Source organism: Perissodus microlepis, chromosome 7 (genome assembly GCF_051167445.1).
Source record: "Perissodus microlepis isolate ML-2025 ecotype Zambia chromosome 7, ASM5116744v1, whole genome shotgun sequence".
Lineage (NCBI taxonomy): Eukaryota > Metazoa > Chordata > Actinopteri > Cichliformes > Cichlidae > Perissodus > Perissodus microlepis.
In genome coordinates, this window is record NC_140467.1 from 26004503 (window position 1) to 26021340 (window position 16838).

At 38.9% G+C, this 16838-nt stretch overlaps 1 protein-coding gene across 5 annotated transcripts in view; it reads left to right on the top strand.

Moving 5' to 3' along the window:
- The first annotated feature begins 712 nt into the window (after positions 1 to 712).
- Positions 713 to 16838, top strand: part of ckap5 (cytoskeleton associated protein 5) — a 40335-nt gene continuing 24209 nt past the window's right edge. For 4 of the 5 annotated variants that reach the window (XM_084934398.1, XM_084934400.1, XM_084934401.1 and 1 more), the window contains exons 1-10: positions 713 to 849; positions 8755 to 8851; positions 11492 to 11685; positions 13194 to 13400; positions 13647 to 13818; positions 13923 to 14055; positions 14160 to 14260; positions 15654 to 15767; positions 15892 to 15996; positions 16405 to 16494. In XM_084934398.1, coding sequence (XP_084790524.1) covers positions 8795 to 8851; positions 11492 to 11685; positions 13194 to 13400; positions 13647 to 13818; positions 13923 to 14055; positions 14160 to 14260; positions 15654 to 15767; positions 15892 to 15996; positions 16405 to 16494 — 1173 coding nt within the window. In that variant the 5' untranslated portion in view covers positions 713 to 849; positions 8755 to 8794. The remainder of the gene's footprint in view (positions 850 to 8754; positions 8852 to 11491; positions 11686 to 13193; positions 13401 to 13646; positions 13819 to 13922; positions 14056 to 14159; positions 14261 to 15653; positions 15768 to 15891; positions 15997 to 16404; positions 16495 to 16838) is intronic. The other variant, XM_084934399.1, reaches the window with a different exon arrangement.

Below are 16838 nucleotides of genomic sequence, written 5' to 3' on the forward strand. Positions count from 1 at the left end.
ACACATAAAAACATCGGAAATCGGTTTTTGGCATAACATCGCTCATCACTAAAGTTTAAAGGGCGTGCACGAAACAAACAAGTAGTGTTTACATAGACAATCGTAGTTTTGAGATAGACTTAATTTCAGAGTAGCCAATGAAATCTCTTCTGAGAAAGCAATGCACGCGTTGTTCCAATCAGCTAAGGAATTTCACACATTGAAGGCGGAGCATATTTCAAACGCAACCAATCTCTCTCCACATCTGTCTCCGTCTAGTGAAAAACAAAGAAGCCCATTAGATGAATAAGTAGTCACATAAGTAAAATGTCACTGTATAAAGGTAGCATTTTGTTTGTGTGCTGCTTCTTCACCGTCCATGACAGGTTGCTTATGCAGTCGGACTAAATATTAAAAGTGATTCAGCACTGGAGTGACGTCGTCGGGGTGGTGTCCCGCTCTCCGCTCCGCCTCCGTCTGTCCGGCTCTGGAGAAATTTGAAAAAGCTGAAAGAAGTTGGACGTATTTAGCGAAATCGGAAGTGGGCGTTCATTTGTGTTTAAAATAAGAGTTCAACACACGCATATTCCACAAACAGACAAACAAATATTTTCATATCCCAGCCCAGAAATACTTTTTCGAATTTTTTCTTTTAACGAATACGCAATTTCTGTAAATTATATTTATAATTTGAATTAGATAACAAACAGCGCAACTGTCTGTTTTATTCTGTACCGGAAATAGTGTTGAATCTCCTTCGAGGCAGGGAAGCACTTGTATAAAACTCGGCTGGACCCCGCTTCAGTGATCTTTATCATCCTCATCGAATTGGGGAAGCAGCATCGTATTTTTTTTAAAAGACGCAAACAGGTATTATGTTGAAGATTTTAAATATTATTATTATTTCAAGCAACTACAAATCACGTTTGAATCGGAGCTAGTTGTGATGTAATGTGTGTAGCTGCGAACTGCGCTGTTAGGCCTGGTTATGTTGGCGGGGATGGAAGGTTAGCTTGTAGCCTTCTTTCTAACCAGCTAACAGCTATTACCAACCGACAATAAATTAACGGCGAGGTTTGACTTTGAAAATAACTTATGCATAATACAATTTTGCACGACATGTTTAACAATGTTTATTTGTCATTAGCGATAGCCGTCTGTGTTGATGCGGGTTGGACCTGAATGAGCGGTTAACGGGGTAACGTAGCAACTGTCACTGTTGTTGCTAAGTTAGCTAGTTAATGGCCCTCAGCAACTAACGACCGCTAGTTATGTTATGCTGGCCACTCCCAGTCAAACCGGGAAAGCAAACAATCGGTGATATGGTTAATTGACGGCACGGTTGATAACCAAAGTGATAATGACTGGTTGGGTGTATTTAAGGGGGAGTCTAGTTGATAAAGGTTAGCTGTGCTCATTTGGTTGTATTTTAGTTTGCATTCTGTAATACTGAGAGCTAGAGGTGTAGTGCTGCTTTTTTTGAGTAGGAGAGCTCATTGATCACACGTGTTGAGTTGTAATTTGTTTCTAAGGCTATTTCACTAAAGTCACAAATTTATATTACTCTGACCTGAGAAAAGCAATCAAATGTGAGACTGAATTTAAGAACTTCATCAGTTTTTACATGCTGTTTACAGCTGTTTCCTTCGTGGATGTCTTCTCTTTTTCCATTCTTTCTTGTTGGGTAGTTGTCAATTCTTTCTCTAACTCATCTCTCTCCCTCACCTGTTCTCTGTGTTTTGGATCTCTACCTTTCACAGCGTTAAGCTCGTTTTCCATTAGTACCAACTTGGATCGACTCGCCACGGTTTTTAGGGTTTTCCATTAGGTCATAGTACCTGCTCGGCTGCAGTTCCAAGTGATTTGAGCAGGTACTAAAATGTGATGTCAGACTGCATGCCACTGATTGGCTGGTCAGTGGCGTCACTCGAGTCATGAGAGCGTCTCATTCACGAAAATCAAAACTGCAGTCTTTGAAACCCGACAACAAGGGAAATGGCTACAAAAAACAATGCCATGGTCCCAGAGTCCGATGAAAAGCTACAGACTGAGCAGCAGGTATGTTCTTGCCTTGAACTCCATCTTTGTTGTAGTGTTCGTGTCGCATATTAATTACATCACTGGACACTCTGCAGCATGGCTATGACGACAACCACGGATATTCGATGGTACTTGATTGCAAACCAGTTGATCTGAGTCGAGTCGGTCCGAGTAGGTACTAAAGGTAAAGGAGCTTTAAAGCCAGATTTATAGATTTATCCAACAGCTTAATTGATTCATCCAGAGGACACCTGCTTTATATCAAGCGCTTCAACTGTTTAAACCTAGAATCTCTTACACCTGACTTGTACGATGTGCATAACACAAAACGTTATTTACCGTCAGATCCTGACACATCCCTGTATTGAATTTAGAAGGTAACTGTGTCACATGCTCAAGTGTGCCATTGCCCTTGTTTTTTCTTGTATGCCAATGTGTGGTATATTAAAGTCAGCATGAATATTGCAACTCCATTAAAGTGGTTTTCATCAGCCAGATTGTGCTACAGTAAAGTTCTCTTTCAGCATTAAAAAGCTACTGTCAGGATATAAGAAAGTGGTGCAAAGTGGTTTGGACTGAAAAGTGTGGAAACGGTAGATATTTTATTTGGTTGGCCTTGTTGCATATGTATTTATATGAATTTCCCTTTAACAGGACACATTTTTCAGAGAACAGTTATTAAATAGATCCTACAAACATGATTAATTAGGATTTTTGCATTCAGTTCCATTGTAAATGTAACAGTGATATTTTGGTGGTGGAATTTGTGATGGTTTGAATCAGAGGAGGAAATGTTGTCAGAGAGTGCCCAAGTGTCACCAGTGGATGCCTCAAAGCTAGCAAAGGTTTTAGTCATATACTCACATTGTTAAAACTTTGGCTATATACTGTACAGAATATGATTTTGTGTCATGGCAAAGGCTGTGAATTTAGAGAGGGAGCAGTCAGAACTGAAGCGACTGTACTACCAGAAGGAAATGGCTACAGCATTAGAGACATTGAGGGCAGCTACAATGACCTCTGAATCCCACAGCCAAATAGGAATTGTGAAGAGGCTGCTAGGAAAGCCACAATCACCAAATACCTGCGGAGAGTAAAGCAAGTCCTAAGGAGTCAGCTGAATGGGAAGAACAAGATCTAGGCAATCAACACCTACGCTCTGCCAGTGATTAGACACCCTGCTGGGATAATAAGCTGGTCAAAGGACGAGATGGATGCCACTGACATCAAAACAATGAAGCTCATTACACTGCATGGAGGGTTTCACCCCAAATTCAGTAGCCTGAAGGCCTTTTCACATAGGCTCCGAAACCCATTAATTTCTATTGCATGTGTCGCACGATAACGGTTTCCTGCTGAATTAAGCAAAGTACAGCGTAATCGTGCCAGCAAGGAGTTCTTGCACAGCATCTGTGCTGTGACGTGCCTTTGCATCACCAATACAAATGAAGCCAACAGCCACGCTAAGTTCAACCACTTGATAGAGATGGCACGATACCACTTTTTTATGTCCGATACCGATATCATAGATTTGGATATCTGCCGATACCGATATGAATCCGATATAGTATATTTTTTAATCAATAAAACTTTTCTTAATATATTGCTGCATTTTGTATAAGTTCAAATTCAAGTTTAAATAAACAACAACACTAAAGCTATTCTGTTACACCTGTATGTAAAGAATACGCTGCACCCAAAATATTTCAAAGTTCATGAATACTGATCAATCTAATAAACTTAAACCTACTCCATCCTCCCTATTCTGGTATTTTAAAGAGTACTTAGCAGAAATATTAAGCAACCTAACTAATAGGGTTGCAAACTCCCAGCAAAAAAAAAAAAAAAAAAATAGGGAAACACCCCCCACCCTCCACCTCATGATGCTTAATCGACATAATCAACTTAAATTTGATGCAGTGTGGGGGGGGAAAAAAAAAAAAAAAAAATGCACAGAAATGAATTATTTTTCAAGAATAATTAAATAGATTCAACATCTTTCTTCAACAGAATTGCAGACTGCACAGATGGTATCTTCCCAAAGGAAAAAGTACTATAGCTTACTAGGGTATATTAGACTTAACAGTTACTATATACAGTAATGGACTTCTATACATTTTACATCATATTAAAACTTTGGGTGTAAGATTCGGATAATTATTTATTAAAAGCTAGACATTTTAAATGAGAATAAGAAAGAAAAGTATGTCTTTGTGCCCCCTTTTCCCTGTTCATGCCCTATCGGCCCCCCTGGCTAAACTTTGCTAGATCCACCCCTGCACAGTTACCAGCCGTCAGCTACTAGAAAAAGATCCTGGTGTAGAAAGTAATATTAAATAAATTCTAACAACAGCTTATCAAGCTTAAACGTGCTGCTGTTGTTCAGCCGCTGGTTTCCTCTTTCTGGCGCGAAGTGGGCGATAAACAAACAAGAGAGACGAACTCTCGACAGAAAAGCCGATCAGCTGATCATTAATCAGTTTTACGATTGAAGTAGCAGCAGGAGAGAGAGAGAGAGAGGCAGTTGCTCCATATATCGGTTGTTAAACTTAACGCGGGAATGCTTTACAAACATTCAGAGATGAACTTACACACTTGCTTTACTTCTCTCTGGGATAACTTCCTCGGAGATGAAATGCTGGTTTGGTAGCGAGGCTACAAATACACACAGTCGCTCTATCACGTGAGCACACTGCTCCGACGTGCTACGGTTATGAGCCGAGTTGCGCCGTGTTGCAAGTTTTGTGAGGTGCTTTTTTGATATTTAATGGATCGGATTACATTTTTTATTTCTCTCCGATATCCGATCCAGTAATTTAGGTCAGTATCGGACCGATACCGATACGTAATATCGGATCGGTCCATCTCTACCACTTGATGAACAAAAACATTCAGTGCATATCAGAGTTCGGTGAACTTTTTGACAGAACTTTATGTGTGTATGTAGAGACCTCCAGAGCCTTTGAATAAGCCATTCCTTTCAACAGTTCTGGGGACCTCGGGAGAAAAGCAGTGTTGCGGAAACGACTGTGTCGAGTATGGCCTGGAAGTCGTGATGTTAAACTGGGACATGCTCTTTAGGGTTGTCGAGAATGACCGAGCTAAGGTTCTGTGGGACTTCCAAATACAGACAAACTGATGTTGGCTAACCAACCGGACATAATATTTGTGGATAAACCAAGGAAGGCAACTGTAATTGATGTCGCTATACTAAGTGAAAGCAACAAAGGATCATGAGAAGCTTGAAAAAAGTACCACAGGCTGATAGAAGAGCTTGAGAAGATGTGAAGGCAACAGTGCTCCCATTGGTAACCAGCGCAGTGACCCCAAGCTGGACAAGTGTCTCCAGCAGATCCCAGAAACAACACCCAAGATCTCTGTCCAGAGGAGCGCAGTCCTAGGAACAGCAATGATGCTACGCGTACCCTCAAGATTCCAGGATTTGGGTAGAGGACCCGAGCTTGAAAGGGGACATGAAATGCTACACATATTAAGTCTAACTTGCATCATAGAGCCCTGCTCTCAAAAACGGACAAATCTAACACTGTCTGTGAAGCTGGATTTAAGAAATAAGTGCTTAAAGTTTTAAAAACATGTTTAGCGCCATCTTCTCTCAGTGTAGAACATTACGTCACCAGGTTGGTTGTTTGGTGTAGGCTTGCATTAGTTAGTTATTAGTTCTGTCATTAGTTGGATAACAGAGTGGAAAGCAAGGGGACTAAAACTAAAAATCTGTTTAATGGGATCACTTTTGTGCTGCCCCTGGATATAACAATGTTAAAACAAAGGATATACTGTCCACTTTCACTGTCTGGTTGTCTTGGCTTTCCAAACTCAGCTTTTCAAAAATTTACATTGGTTCAAGTGTGATCAGTCCAAGTCAGTTTGCAACTGTTGGCACAAAGGTGAGATGCGCCCTCCAGTTTATAGTGCTCCCAGAGTATTTTAATTTATTCAATAAAATATTCATATTTGGTGTCCCTGTATTGACATATCGCCACACAAAATATCACAGTATTTTTAATATTGTAATAATTTAATAGTTTTTGTGTGTGTGTGTGTGTGTGTGCTCCTCTCTCTCTTTCGAACCCTAGTATTTACCTGGATAAGCCCAAAACCTGCTTGGTAGTCCAGGGCTAAGGCCTTAAGAAACCAATGAGTGATGCCATGGTAGCTAAGCCAAGTTAACAAAAAGTCAGAGCTCTGTTGAGCCATCATTCTTTTAACCTTAGCTAGTAATGACTTCATGAATTTCTTAACAGCAGGGACGTTGTAAGTTAACTTTGAGAATCCTTTAATGGAAAATGTCAATAACTAATAAAAGCATTTTGAACCATTTATCGTATTCTTCAATAATGGATCATGCAGCTGAACTGTGCATGCATCATGCATTATCAACATTAAACATTATAATCTAGAGAGAGCCCATCTACCTTTCAGAGAAAGCTAATTTCCAACCTTCCTTTTTATCTAAAAAATTATTGAAAGTGTTGTTGCAAAACTGCTAACTGATCACTTGCAGAGGAATGGTTTATTTGAAGAGTTTCAGTCAGGTTTCAGAGCTCATCACACTACAGAAACCATATTAGTGAAGGTTCCAAATTATTTTCTTTTTGCATCTGACAGTGGGCTCATCTCTGTGCTTGTCCTGCTAGACCTCAGTGCAGCATTTCATACGGTTGACTGTTATTTTATTACAGTAATTAGAGCATGCTATAGGTATTAAAGATACTGCACTGTAGTGGTTTGAATCACATCTACCTAATAGACTCCAATTTGTTCATGTAAATGGAGAGTCCTCTTCACACACTTAGGTTATTGAAGGAGTTCCACAAGATTCTGTGTTAGGACTAATTAAACTTAAATTATGCATGCTTCCCCTTAGCATTAGATGGCATAGCATACATTTTCCATCATTTGGTACTATATAAATAAAATTGCATTGAAATTAAATTGAATCTCTGGGCGTTTCCCAGTGGAGTTTGGTGCTTCATCTAGCCAAAGAAATAACTACACTATGTACATTCACTTCTTAACCCAAAACCAAGTGCCTCAACTGATCTGGACCATGATAATGGTGTCTGTTTGGGCGTGACCTCAATTGCTAAATTAATTATCAATGGGCAAATGTACTGTAAGTCTTTTTCCCAACTTTAGTAGCTATCAAATGACAGTTACCATTAGCTGTCATTAGCATAGAACACTACGCTGCACTTACTCCTCCTCCTCCTTTCCTTTTTGTTTTTCTTTCTCAGAATCCTGCTACATCTATTTCTGTTGACTGTACAGTGGGAAGATGAGGCGATCGAACTGTAGAACATTATCCACTCTAGATACATTAGCAGATGGTCATAATAAATTTTTAACCAGTTGCTTAAAGCCTCACTTTCCCACTATGTACCACATTGTTTCTGAACCACTGTTTGCTTTTTCTGTCATATGGACTTCATCTAAGATGTTTGGTTGAGTCATTTGTTTACTTTTTGCTTTTTAGAGGTTGCTAAAATAGGCCCTGCCCCACCTCACCTCGTTTTTTTTAAAATATATTTATTTTTTAATAAAGGTATTAAATTGTAATTTGAGGCTGACTGACTTGTCAGACATGCCCAGGCTTGTCTTGTGTATGTGCAAAGGAATGTAAACAGATGCCATTGGTAGAGTATAGATTGCTATGATATTTTTGTCACATAAAAAATTTATACCAGGATTACTGGTATAGGGAGAGATCTGGCTGATGTAATGGAGAGAGGGAAGATGGATGAATTGTGTGTGTGCAGGAGACCAGGTTGAATACAAGCAAGGCCAGATGCATTGGAGGTGGATTCAAGCTATTCTTGATGTGATATATTCTTATGTGATGAGAGATAAGAGTAGGTATAATCTTAACAGAAGTGTGTGAGAATACTGTTGTGGATCTGGATTGTCAGGTAGGGTCACGATTTTGAAGCTGGAAGTCGAAGGTGTGACGTTGAATATTGTGCTTATACCCTACAGGTTGGATGCCAGGTAGAAGAGAGAGTAATTCTAGACTAAGAATGTTTGCACACTTATAGTTTGTTTACTCTGGTCCAGATATATTGAATTTATAAACTTCTAGCTTTCTTCTGGGTTTGCCCCCCCCCCCCCCCCCCTCCCCCCCCCACCACATAGCTGACTTTTTTAAAATTTTTTTTTTTTTAAATTAAGCATTGCCACAATCAACTGGACAGTGATGTGCTTTACCTTCATAATGCTCTAAGCTTGTAAATTTGAGTTAAAACTGAGGGGTTTCTTCCAATGTATACATTGTATAAAAACTTCAGCAACAATTTGAGCTCTCACTTAAGAAAAATCTAAAAGAAATTAGTTTAGATTTGAGAAAAAGAGTTCATGCTCACAAAGCAGAACATGTATCTACAAGGTTATCACAGCATTTCCAAATGTGAACAACTGGAGTGTGAAGTATTATCAAGAAATTCAAAGAGCCAGCCAAGAGTCTTCAGATGATGGCGCAAGTGAACCGCTTTAGGCTTCCAGTGTGCACAAGAAACTTATACGTATTATTATAACTGGTGCACTTTGGTGTTGGTTTGATGTTGATGGTGTAAAAGTCCCACTTATCATAACTGCTGGTTAGCTTACAAAGTTAGAGGCTTCCCAGATTAATTAGGATATCTGGATAACAAGGACCTTTTTTTTTTTTTTTTTTTTTGGACATGCTGTGTAAATGATATGTGTGTGTGTCCCACACCTCAGCAGTGTACCTTTGGGGAAGCTGAGTCCCCAGGCAGCCACCATGGGGGACGAGAGCGAGTGGATGAAGCTCCCCATTGACCAGAAATGTGAACACAAGGTGAGCCTCTCATTTATGCTTGTCCTCTGTGAATGTATTTATTTTTTCCTTCAAAAATATTTGTAAATGTTTCTACACAGCTCTTTTACTTGATATTTGATTTTTAATAAAAGTTATTTCACAATTTGTCTTGATCCATCTAAGGAAATTATAAAAAGTTTACTGTTCATCTGGAATTAGCGTTTTCAGCGGGACAAACGTTTTGTCACTCAAGATGAAACACATTTGCTCAGTGCTGAGAGTGGTCCTGTTGCTGAGGTTGGAGTCATCCTGTAATCTCTTATGAACTACCTCCACTCTGCTGAAACTTCTGTCCACAGTTGCTCTGCTTCTACATCTGCAATGTTGTTGTTTCGAATTCAGGTTGGGTTGACACACGCAGCTTAGCGGAGCTGTTTGGGGTACTGCAGCTGTATGCCCCAGTACTTTAGAAATGTGAATATGTGAAGGATGTTGTGGGTTTTTTTTGTTTTTTTTTTTTAAAGTGGGTTTTTTGTGTATTAATAGCTACTATAGCCCGTTTTACAATAGTACCTACTTGAATGGACTCCGTATGGTTCAACAGTTTTCTCATTAGGTTATTGTACCTGGTACCAGGTACTTATTTTAGTACCTGCTTGCCCGGGGTTCCAAGTGATCCAAGCAGGTACTAAAATCTGACGTCGTCAGACTGGATGCCACCGATTGGCTGGTCAGTAGCATCACACGATGAGTCATGAGAACATCTTGTTCATGAAAATCAAAACGCTCACTTTGGTAACCCAGCAACGGTGAAATGACTACAAAAAAACCCCCAAACAATAATATGGTCCTTGAGTCTGACGAAAAGTCACAGACCAAGCAGCAGCTATATTCTTGCCTCGAAGTCCACCTTTGTTGTAGCATTCGTGTCGCATATTAATTATGTCGCAGGACGTTCAGACACGTTGCTATGTCGACAGTCGCGTACTCAAGGCAGTATTATTTTGTACTGGAAAACCTGTCGAGTTGTGGCGATGTGTGGTGGTTCGATCCGAGTAGCTACTAATGTTAAAGGGGCTTTTATTTCTTTGGAAAGAACCAAAGAATTTAGTTTTCTAGTTTGTGTTCTTTAACACATTTCTGAAATGTACATTATTTTTCAGTTTTGGGTAACCTTACCTTTTTTTTTTTAACCTCTGGCAGTTCACCACTTACCTTTGTACCATTTCAAGTTATTCATTGGACTTGAACGACTTGAATTGCAATAAATAAGTATTGACTGATGTGGGGGAAAAAATGATCATATAATTAAAATGGTTCACCTTGTTAGATCTGGAATCTGGACTATGCTGGAAATTAAGCCTCCGTTTTATTCTGGTTGTAGCCACTGGAAGATGATACAGCTACTCAAGCAAATGAACCACTGGACATGGTTAGCATAATCAGCTGGAATATGTTTTATATAGATATAGAAGTCCCCCCACCTCCCCCCCCTCCTGAGCATGAGAGCCACAATTTTTCTTTATTTTGTTTGGGGTTTTTTTCTATACCAAACAAAAGGCTTTTAAATGAACCACACCCTGAACTCAGTGTGATTAGTGCTTTTGTGTTTAACATGGGCGGGAATGCCATTGTGGTGTTGTGGACTGTACAGAGAATGTGAGCAATCAAACTTTCTAAAGCTAAAACAAAACTGCACCCTTTTCCTTTGTTATTCTCTTTTAGCTCACAAATAAGTCTGACTGAAAAGCCAGCAATCACTTTGCCTACAGTAGATTTAATAGGCATATGGAGCATACAAGGATATACACTTTCTAACTGATGTCTGAGATTTTTCTTAAGGCAGTTCACCTGCGCAGAAGCTTGAAACACTGTATGTCCATTTAGTTTCTTGTTTGTGAAAGCATGACTGAATAGGAATATTTGAATGGTTTTTAATCATGATTTTATACCATATCACTACATCAACACAAGCTGTACTTTCTTGCTCTCTTCTCCCCCCCCCCCCCCCCCCCCCCCCCCCCTTTACAAGAGTGAATTGACAAAAACCAAGCAGTAGCAGCAAATATGGATGGACCCACTTTGCATCACACACTGCTTAGTGAAGCCCTCTTATGAAGCCTCAAGCTAAGCATTGGCATCACCATTCCTTCATCTCCCAGCATAATAAAATTCATGCTGAGTTACATGAAGTCTTGTGATGCATGAGACTGAAGAAGTCAGTCGAATGAGTGACAAATGTTTCTCCCACTGAAAACGCTGCATACGAATCAACTTTTTGGGATTCTGGAGAATCCTGTCTGCCTCTTAGAATTACTATCATTTAGAATGTTTTATCATTTAAATTGATAAGACATGTCAGACTTCAAGGATTCATGTTGTATTTTTAGTTTTAGGCTGACTGGTGATGCATGATTTATCTAATTTGGCTTTTTTTTTCTTCTTTTTTTTTTTTTTTTCTTTTTTTTTTCTTTTTTTTACCAAAAGCAACATGTGAGATCAATGTGTGATGTTTTAAGACTATTTGATCTTGGGATTGCAAAACAAATGTTTTGTCAATATAAGTTGTCTTGAGTATCTTTTACCCTTTTGCATCATTTAGCATTATTGTCCAAACAATGTATGAAAGTTGGAAGTAAAGTATGGTGACAACACTAATTCTCAGTGTGTTTCATTCAGATTTGGAAAGCCCGCCTGAATGGTTATGAAGAAGCACTGAAATTGTTCCAGAAGATAGAAGATGAAAAGAGTCCAGAATGGGGGAAGTACCTGGGACTGATTAAGAAGTTTGTCACAGACTCGAATGCAGTGGCTCAGCTCAAAGGTCTGGAGGCAGCCCTTGCCTTCATTGAGAATGCCCACTTTGCTGGAAAGTAAGTAACAGTAACAACAAGAGTTTCTTCTGCAATTTCTTTTAAAAGTCTGGAAAAACCCGCTACTGTGCCTCTAAACAAAGAACAGGCTTTCTTGGTTTTACATAGTCTGTTGCGTGTTGCAACTGCAACAACAGTGGTTTGCCTTGTGATTCAATTAATGTATAAAGGTAAACTGGACTCAAAGATGGTGCCAGTTAAATTGGTGGTGCTTAATGGTTATTAGTTTTTCCCTTGCTAACACCAGCTTTGGACCTAGTCTGTAGAGTTTCTGTTAATCTGATGAAAATACAATTGTTCATCAGAATGCAGACTTAATTTGTTGCCATTAGCCTGCTGAAATTCAATACAGAAATCTGCTGGGTATTAGTTTTTGCTGTAAGCAATTAAACACATTATTTGAGGGTCAGATTTTTACAGCACTGATTTGAGGCATTAATATGATTTGAGGGCAACCGTCTGTATTGTGGTGCGCTAATGACAATAGTTGTTTCTAAGAAACTGTATTGCTGGTGTTGATTAGTAAAGTGTCATTGTTTGTTTGGCTAATCCCTCACATCGCTAACTGCAGTCCTATCTGTAGTGAGTGATATAGCCCTAGAAATTGTACCACATGATTTTGTGAAAATTTCTGATTGAACATGTACAGCATGCATGTTTAATTATTTTTATTTTATTTTATTTAACCAGGAAGATCCTATTGAGATTAAAAAACCCTTTTTTAAGGGAGACCTGGCCAGGGGAGGCAGCAGCAAGTGTGACACAGTTACAAAAATTACAAAGTTAAACACAGGCAACACACACACACACACACACTTGCTGAAGGATGAAATAAAACATTTATAAAATAGAAAACAATGGGCAATTATTTAGATTTTTTTTCTCTTTTGAATAGTTATTATTGCTCATTAATATGACACCTATTTTTCTTTTTATTGGATTACTCAATAGGTTGGATAATCAATAGATTAATTGATTAAAATAATCAATAGCTGCAGCACTACTCATTTCCTTATGGTGTTCGGGGGACATATTTTTATGTTCCTGCTATGTCGTTATAATTTTGAGCACCTGGTGAAAAAATGTGTTTTTAAAAACAAACAAAACAAAAACGTAACACAAAAACGTAACCTACGTGGAAGCTGAGGGGTAGCACTGGCGGTTGCGAAGAATCTTTTTTGGTATTCAAAGGTTTTGGAGTCAAGTTATTAAAGAATAACAAAGGTAGCAGTAAAGCAGCGAAACTCTTTATTAAGCAGTAGTAGCACTGATGCGTGCTATTTTGTGTTTGGGCCACACACTACTCCTTATGGAGAGGTAATTATGGCCACAAGTCACTTGTGAATTTATTTATTTTTCCCCTTTTAAGCTGGTTGTGTTAAGTGTGGACACAGTTTAACTTCTGTCTTTTTAATTCTGCTAGCATGCTATCATGAACTTGTATATCTATCTATGTATATGCCTATATCATTTTTTGTTTGTTTGGTTTTGTCTTTGTCACTCTATAGGACGACAGGCGAGGTAGTGTCTGGTGTGGTGACCAAAGTGTTCAACCAGCCAAAAGCACGGGCCAAAGAGCTGGGTATGGACATCTGTTTTATGTACATTGAGATAGAGAAGGCTGAAGTGGTTCAGGACGAGCTGCTCAAAGGACTGGACAACAAGAACCCCAAGATAGTGGTGGCGTGCATCGAGACTTTAAGAAAGGCTCTCAGGTTAGTGTAACTATACTGAGAATCCTTTAATGTATAGACACAGCAAATGTAGTATGTCATGTTAATGTTGCCTGTCAGGATAAAGCTCTAGCTGCCACACAAGACCAAATAAACAAAAAGCATTGACTAAGTTTGATCAAATTGCTCATTTCTGACCACTGGAATCAAATTGCTGTAAGTCGGTCTATGTAAGTGTCAGTTCTGTAAATGACAATAATCAAATGTCATGCAATTGTCTTTTCACAGTGAATTTGGGTCTAAAATAGTAACATTGAAGCCAGTAGTGAAGGTTTTACCCAAACAGTTTGAGTCTAGAGAGAAAGCTGTGAGAGATGAAGCCAAGCTGCTTGCAGTAGAGATCTACAAGTGGATCAGAGATGCTTTGAGACCTTCACTTCAGAACATTAATTCTGTACAGGTGGGGCCCATTATTACACATATTTTGCACACGTTTCATTCATTTTCGTTCATTTCAAGTCATGATAAACTGAATCAACCTGTCTTTTTTTTTTTTTTCTGCAGCTCAAAGAACTAGAGGAGGAATGGGTGAAGCTACCTTCATCTCCTCCCAAACAGACGCGCTTCCTGCGCTCCCAGCAGGACCTGAAAGCAAAGTTTCAGGAGCAACAGGCTCAAGGAGGAGAACAGTCAGATGGTAGGTTTATAGAGTAGAGAATTGCTTCTTTGACGTGTTGTTAGATAAAGAGGAGATAGAGTCATAGTGTGGTATTGACTTTTTCTTCCCCCCCAATCAATCAGGAGATGATGGGGAGGAATTGGTGGTGGCAGTGGATCCTTATGAGCTGCTGGAGCCTGTGGAAATTCTATCAAAGATGCCCAAAGACTTCTATGAGAAAATTGTAAGTTTACGCAGCTTTCCAGTTCAAAAACCTTCCCAAACATCAAAATAAGGTAATGGACATGGTCAACAATAATACTCAGGTAGGCTGTAGCATTTAAATGATCTTCTTTTGGTCCTACAGAGCCCAAAGACAGTATCCCCCACATCAATACAGCTATACCACCAGCAACCTGAATTGTACAATGAATGGATCAGTCATTCATGTTGATAATGCCAAAATTTGACCCTACCATTTGCTTTCAACTGATCCAAGCTGGAAAAGAGTAGTTGGACCTCTGGAAGAGTTCCCAATATGTTTTATACTCCACCTAGGGGGGTGTTTATATACAACATGGAAAAGAGCGACAGGAACAACTAGGGCTGTGCAATATGACCAAAATCTCATATTCCGATATAAGACATTTATTGTCCCCGACAACAATATATATCACAAATTTTACATTTTCTGTTAATTCTTTGAATCTCCGGTCACTTGACTTGCGTGAAGTGTTTTCAGCTGGGCGTCGTGTACCTGGAGTCCAGTGTTACATAAGTTGAAACAGCCACAAATTTCTTTTAGTATTTATTACATGGCGTGATGCGGGGAAAACTCTGTTCTAAGGTTTATTTTTTAGCACCTGACGGCTCTTTTTAGCTCCTTGTCTGTAAACACTCCACATACCTTTTTACATGATTTGGTTTATTTTGAAAAATCTCAACAGGATCTTCAGCTTTATTGTGAAAGGTTTATGTGGAAAATAAACAAGCGGATGGAGGAGCCACGCGATGGTTTTACCGTCGTTGTTGCTAACGACAACTCATAAAAACAGCTGCTTGTCCGTCCGTAGTGTGGTTATACTAAATATAAGAGAAAGGGAGAACTTCAAGAAATTCTACAGTGACCATCAAAACGATGAAAAAATATTGCCGTAAACAGTTTATTTTGCGACACCACGAAACAAACGATAGTGTAATATGAAAAGATAGATGTTGTCATATCGTCATCTGATATATATCGTTATATTGAACAGCCCTAGGAACAACTTGTTAAAACTGTTTTTATATGACAAGGTTACAAGCTGCAGTAGTTGAAATGGGGCATTTTCTAAAGAATATAACCAAGACAACCAAATAAGAAGAAAGACAAATACAACAACTTGCTTCTCTAACATAAACAGAAGTGACGTAATTGACCTTCAAATGCATCCTTTGAAGGACACAGCTCATAAATTGGGACACAGTTATTGAGCTCCCCTGTCTGCCTTGGTTTTTCTGTTTTTGTGTACCAACAGGTACCTGTTTTTGTTAGTTGTAATTATTAGCATATTAAAATAAATATTCAGTTCAGGTGATGGTACAATCGTGGAGTTTAAATGCTGTTTAATAACGTGTGTTTGCTCTGTCTATTGTAGGAAGCTAAGAAGTGGCAGGAACGAAAAGAGGCACTGGAGGCTGTCGAGGCTTTGACCAAGAACCCCAAACTAGAGAACGGAGACTATGGAGACCTTGTCAGAGCCCTAAAGAAGGTAAAGGTTCAAAGTACTCTTGAGTGGCTTCAAAAAGCTTTTTTTTTTTCTTTTCTTTTTTTTTTTTTTTCCCTCACAGGTTTGGGTTTTGCGATTGTCTCTTGACAAGTTTACTGTGTTCTAGGTCGTAGGGAAAGATGCTAACGTGATGCTGGTTTCAATGGCAGCTAAATGTCTGGCAGGATTGTCTACTGGACTGAGGAAGAAATTTGGAACATATGCAGGACAAGTAAGTTGAAGTGCCTTTTCTTGATCTAAATAACAGCACATTTTTGAGAAGAGAAAATGTTCTCTTTAACCTTGAAACACTAAACTTATGCTGTAGGCTGAAATGATCAGCATAGCAACTTTAGGAAATAAAACAAAAAACAAACGTGTTTTATTTTATTTATTTCATTTATTTATTTATTTTTAATTCCTTTTATTCATTAGGAATAAAAACAAACAAACATGATGCAAAGCTGTATAACAGATTGAGGTATCATAGTTTTCTCTAGTGTTGGACGCTGCACAGCAGTCATAAGTTTTGCACTTTTAAAGTGATCTGTTTGTTTGCATCTTATATCACCTGTTTGTATATGTCATCGAATAGGCTGGCCCAGTTTGTTACTTTCTAATGTGAGATCTGTCTTTTAAGGTGGTTCCAACCATTCTAGAGAAGTTCAAGGAAAAAAAGCCACAGGTTGTCCAGTCCCTGCAGGAGGCAATTGATGCCATCTTTCTCACTGTGAGTAAATTCTTTACATCTCATTGACAACAGACTTCAGCATGTAAATCTGACTGAAAAACCTCTAGTCCTTGTTATGTGTACTTTCACTTAACAGCATAGATCAGCATGTTCAGTTTTTAGCCCTCGGCCATAAAAGGCTGTTTGGTTATTGTCAACACCCCCACTAGGCCGGTGCTGTGAACAACTAAGTTTGTGAATGCAAGAACGAGGTGACGTAGGAGCTTCAAATTGATACCTAAGTGCATCCACTAAGAATCTTGGATGAGTTTGAATCTCAGTGACCTTCTGAGGTCAAGTTTTCATAAAAACTTGTGAATTCCATAACTTGAGATCAAGACGGC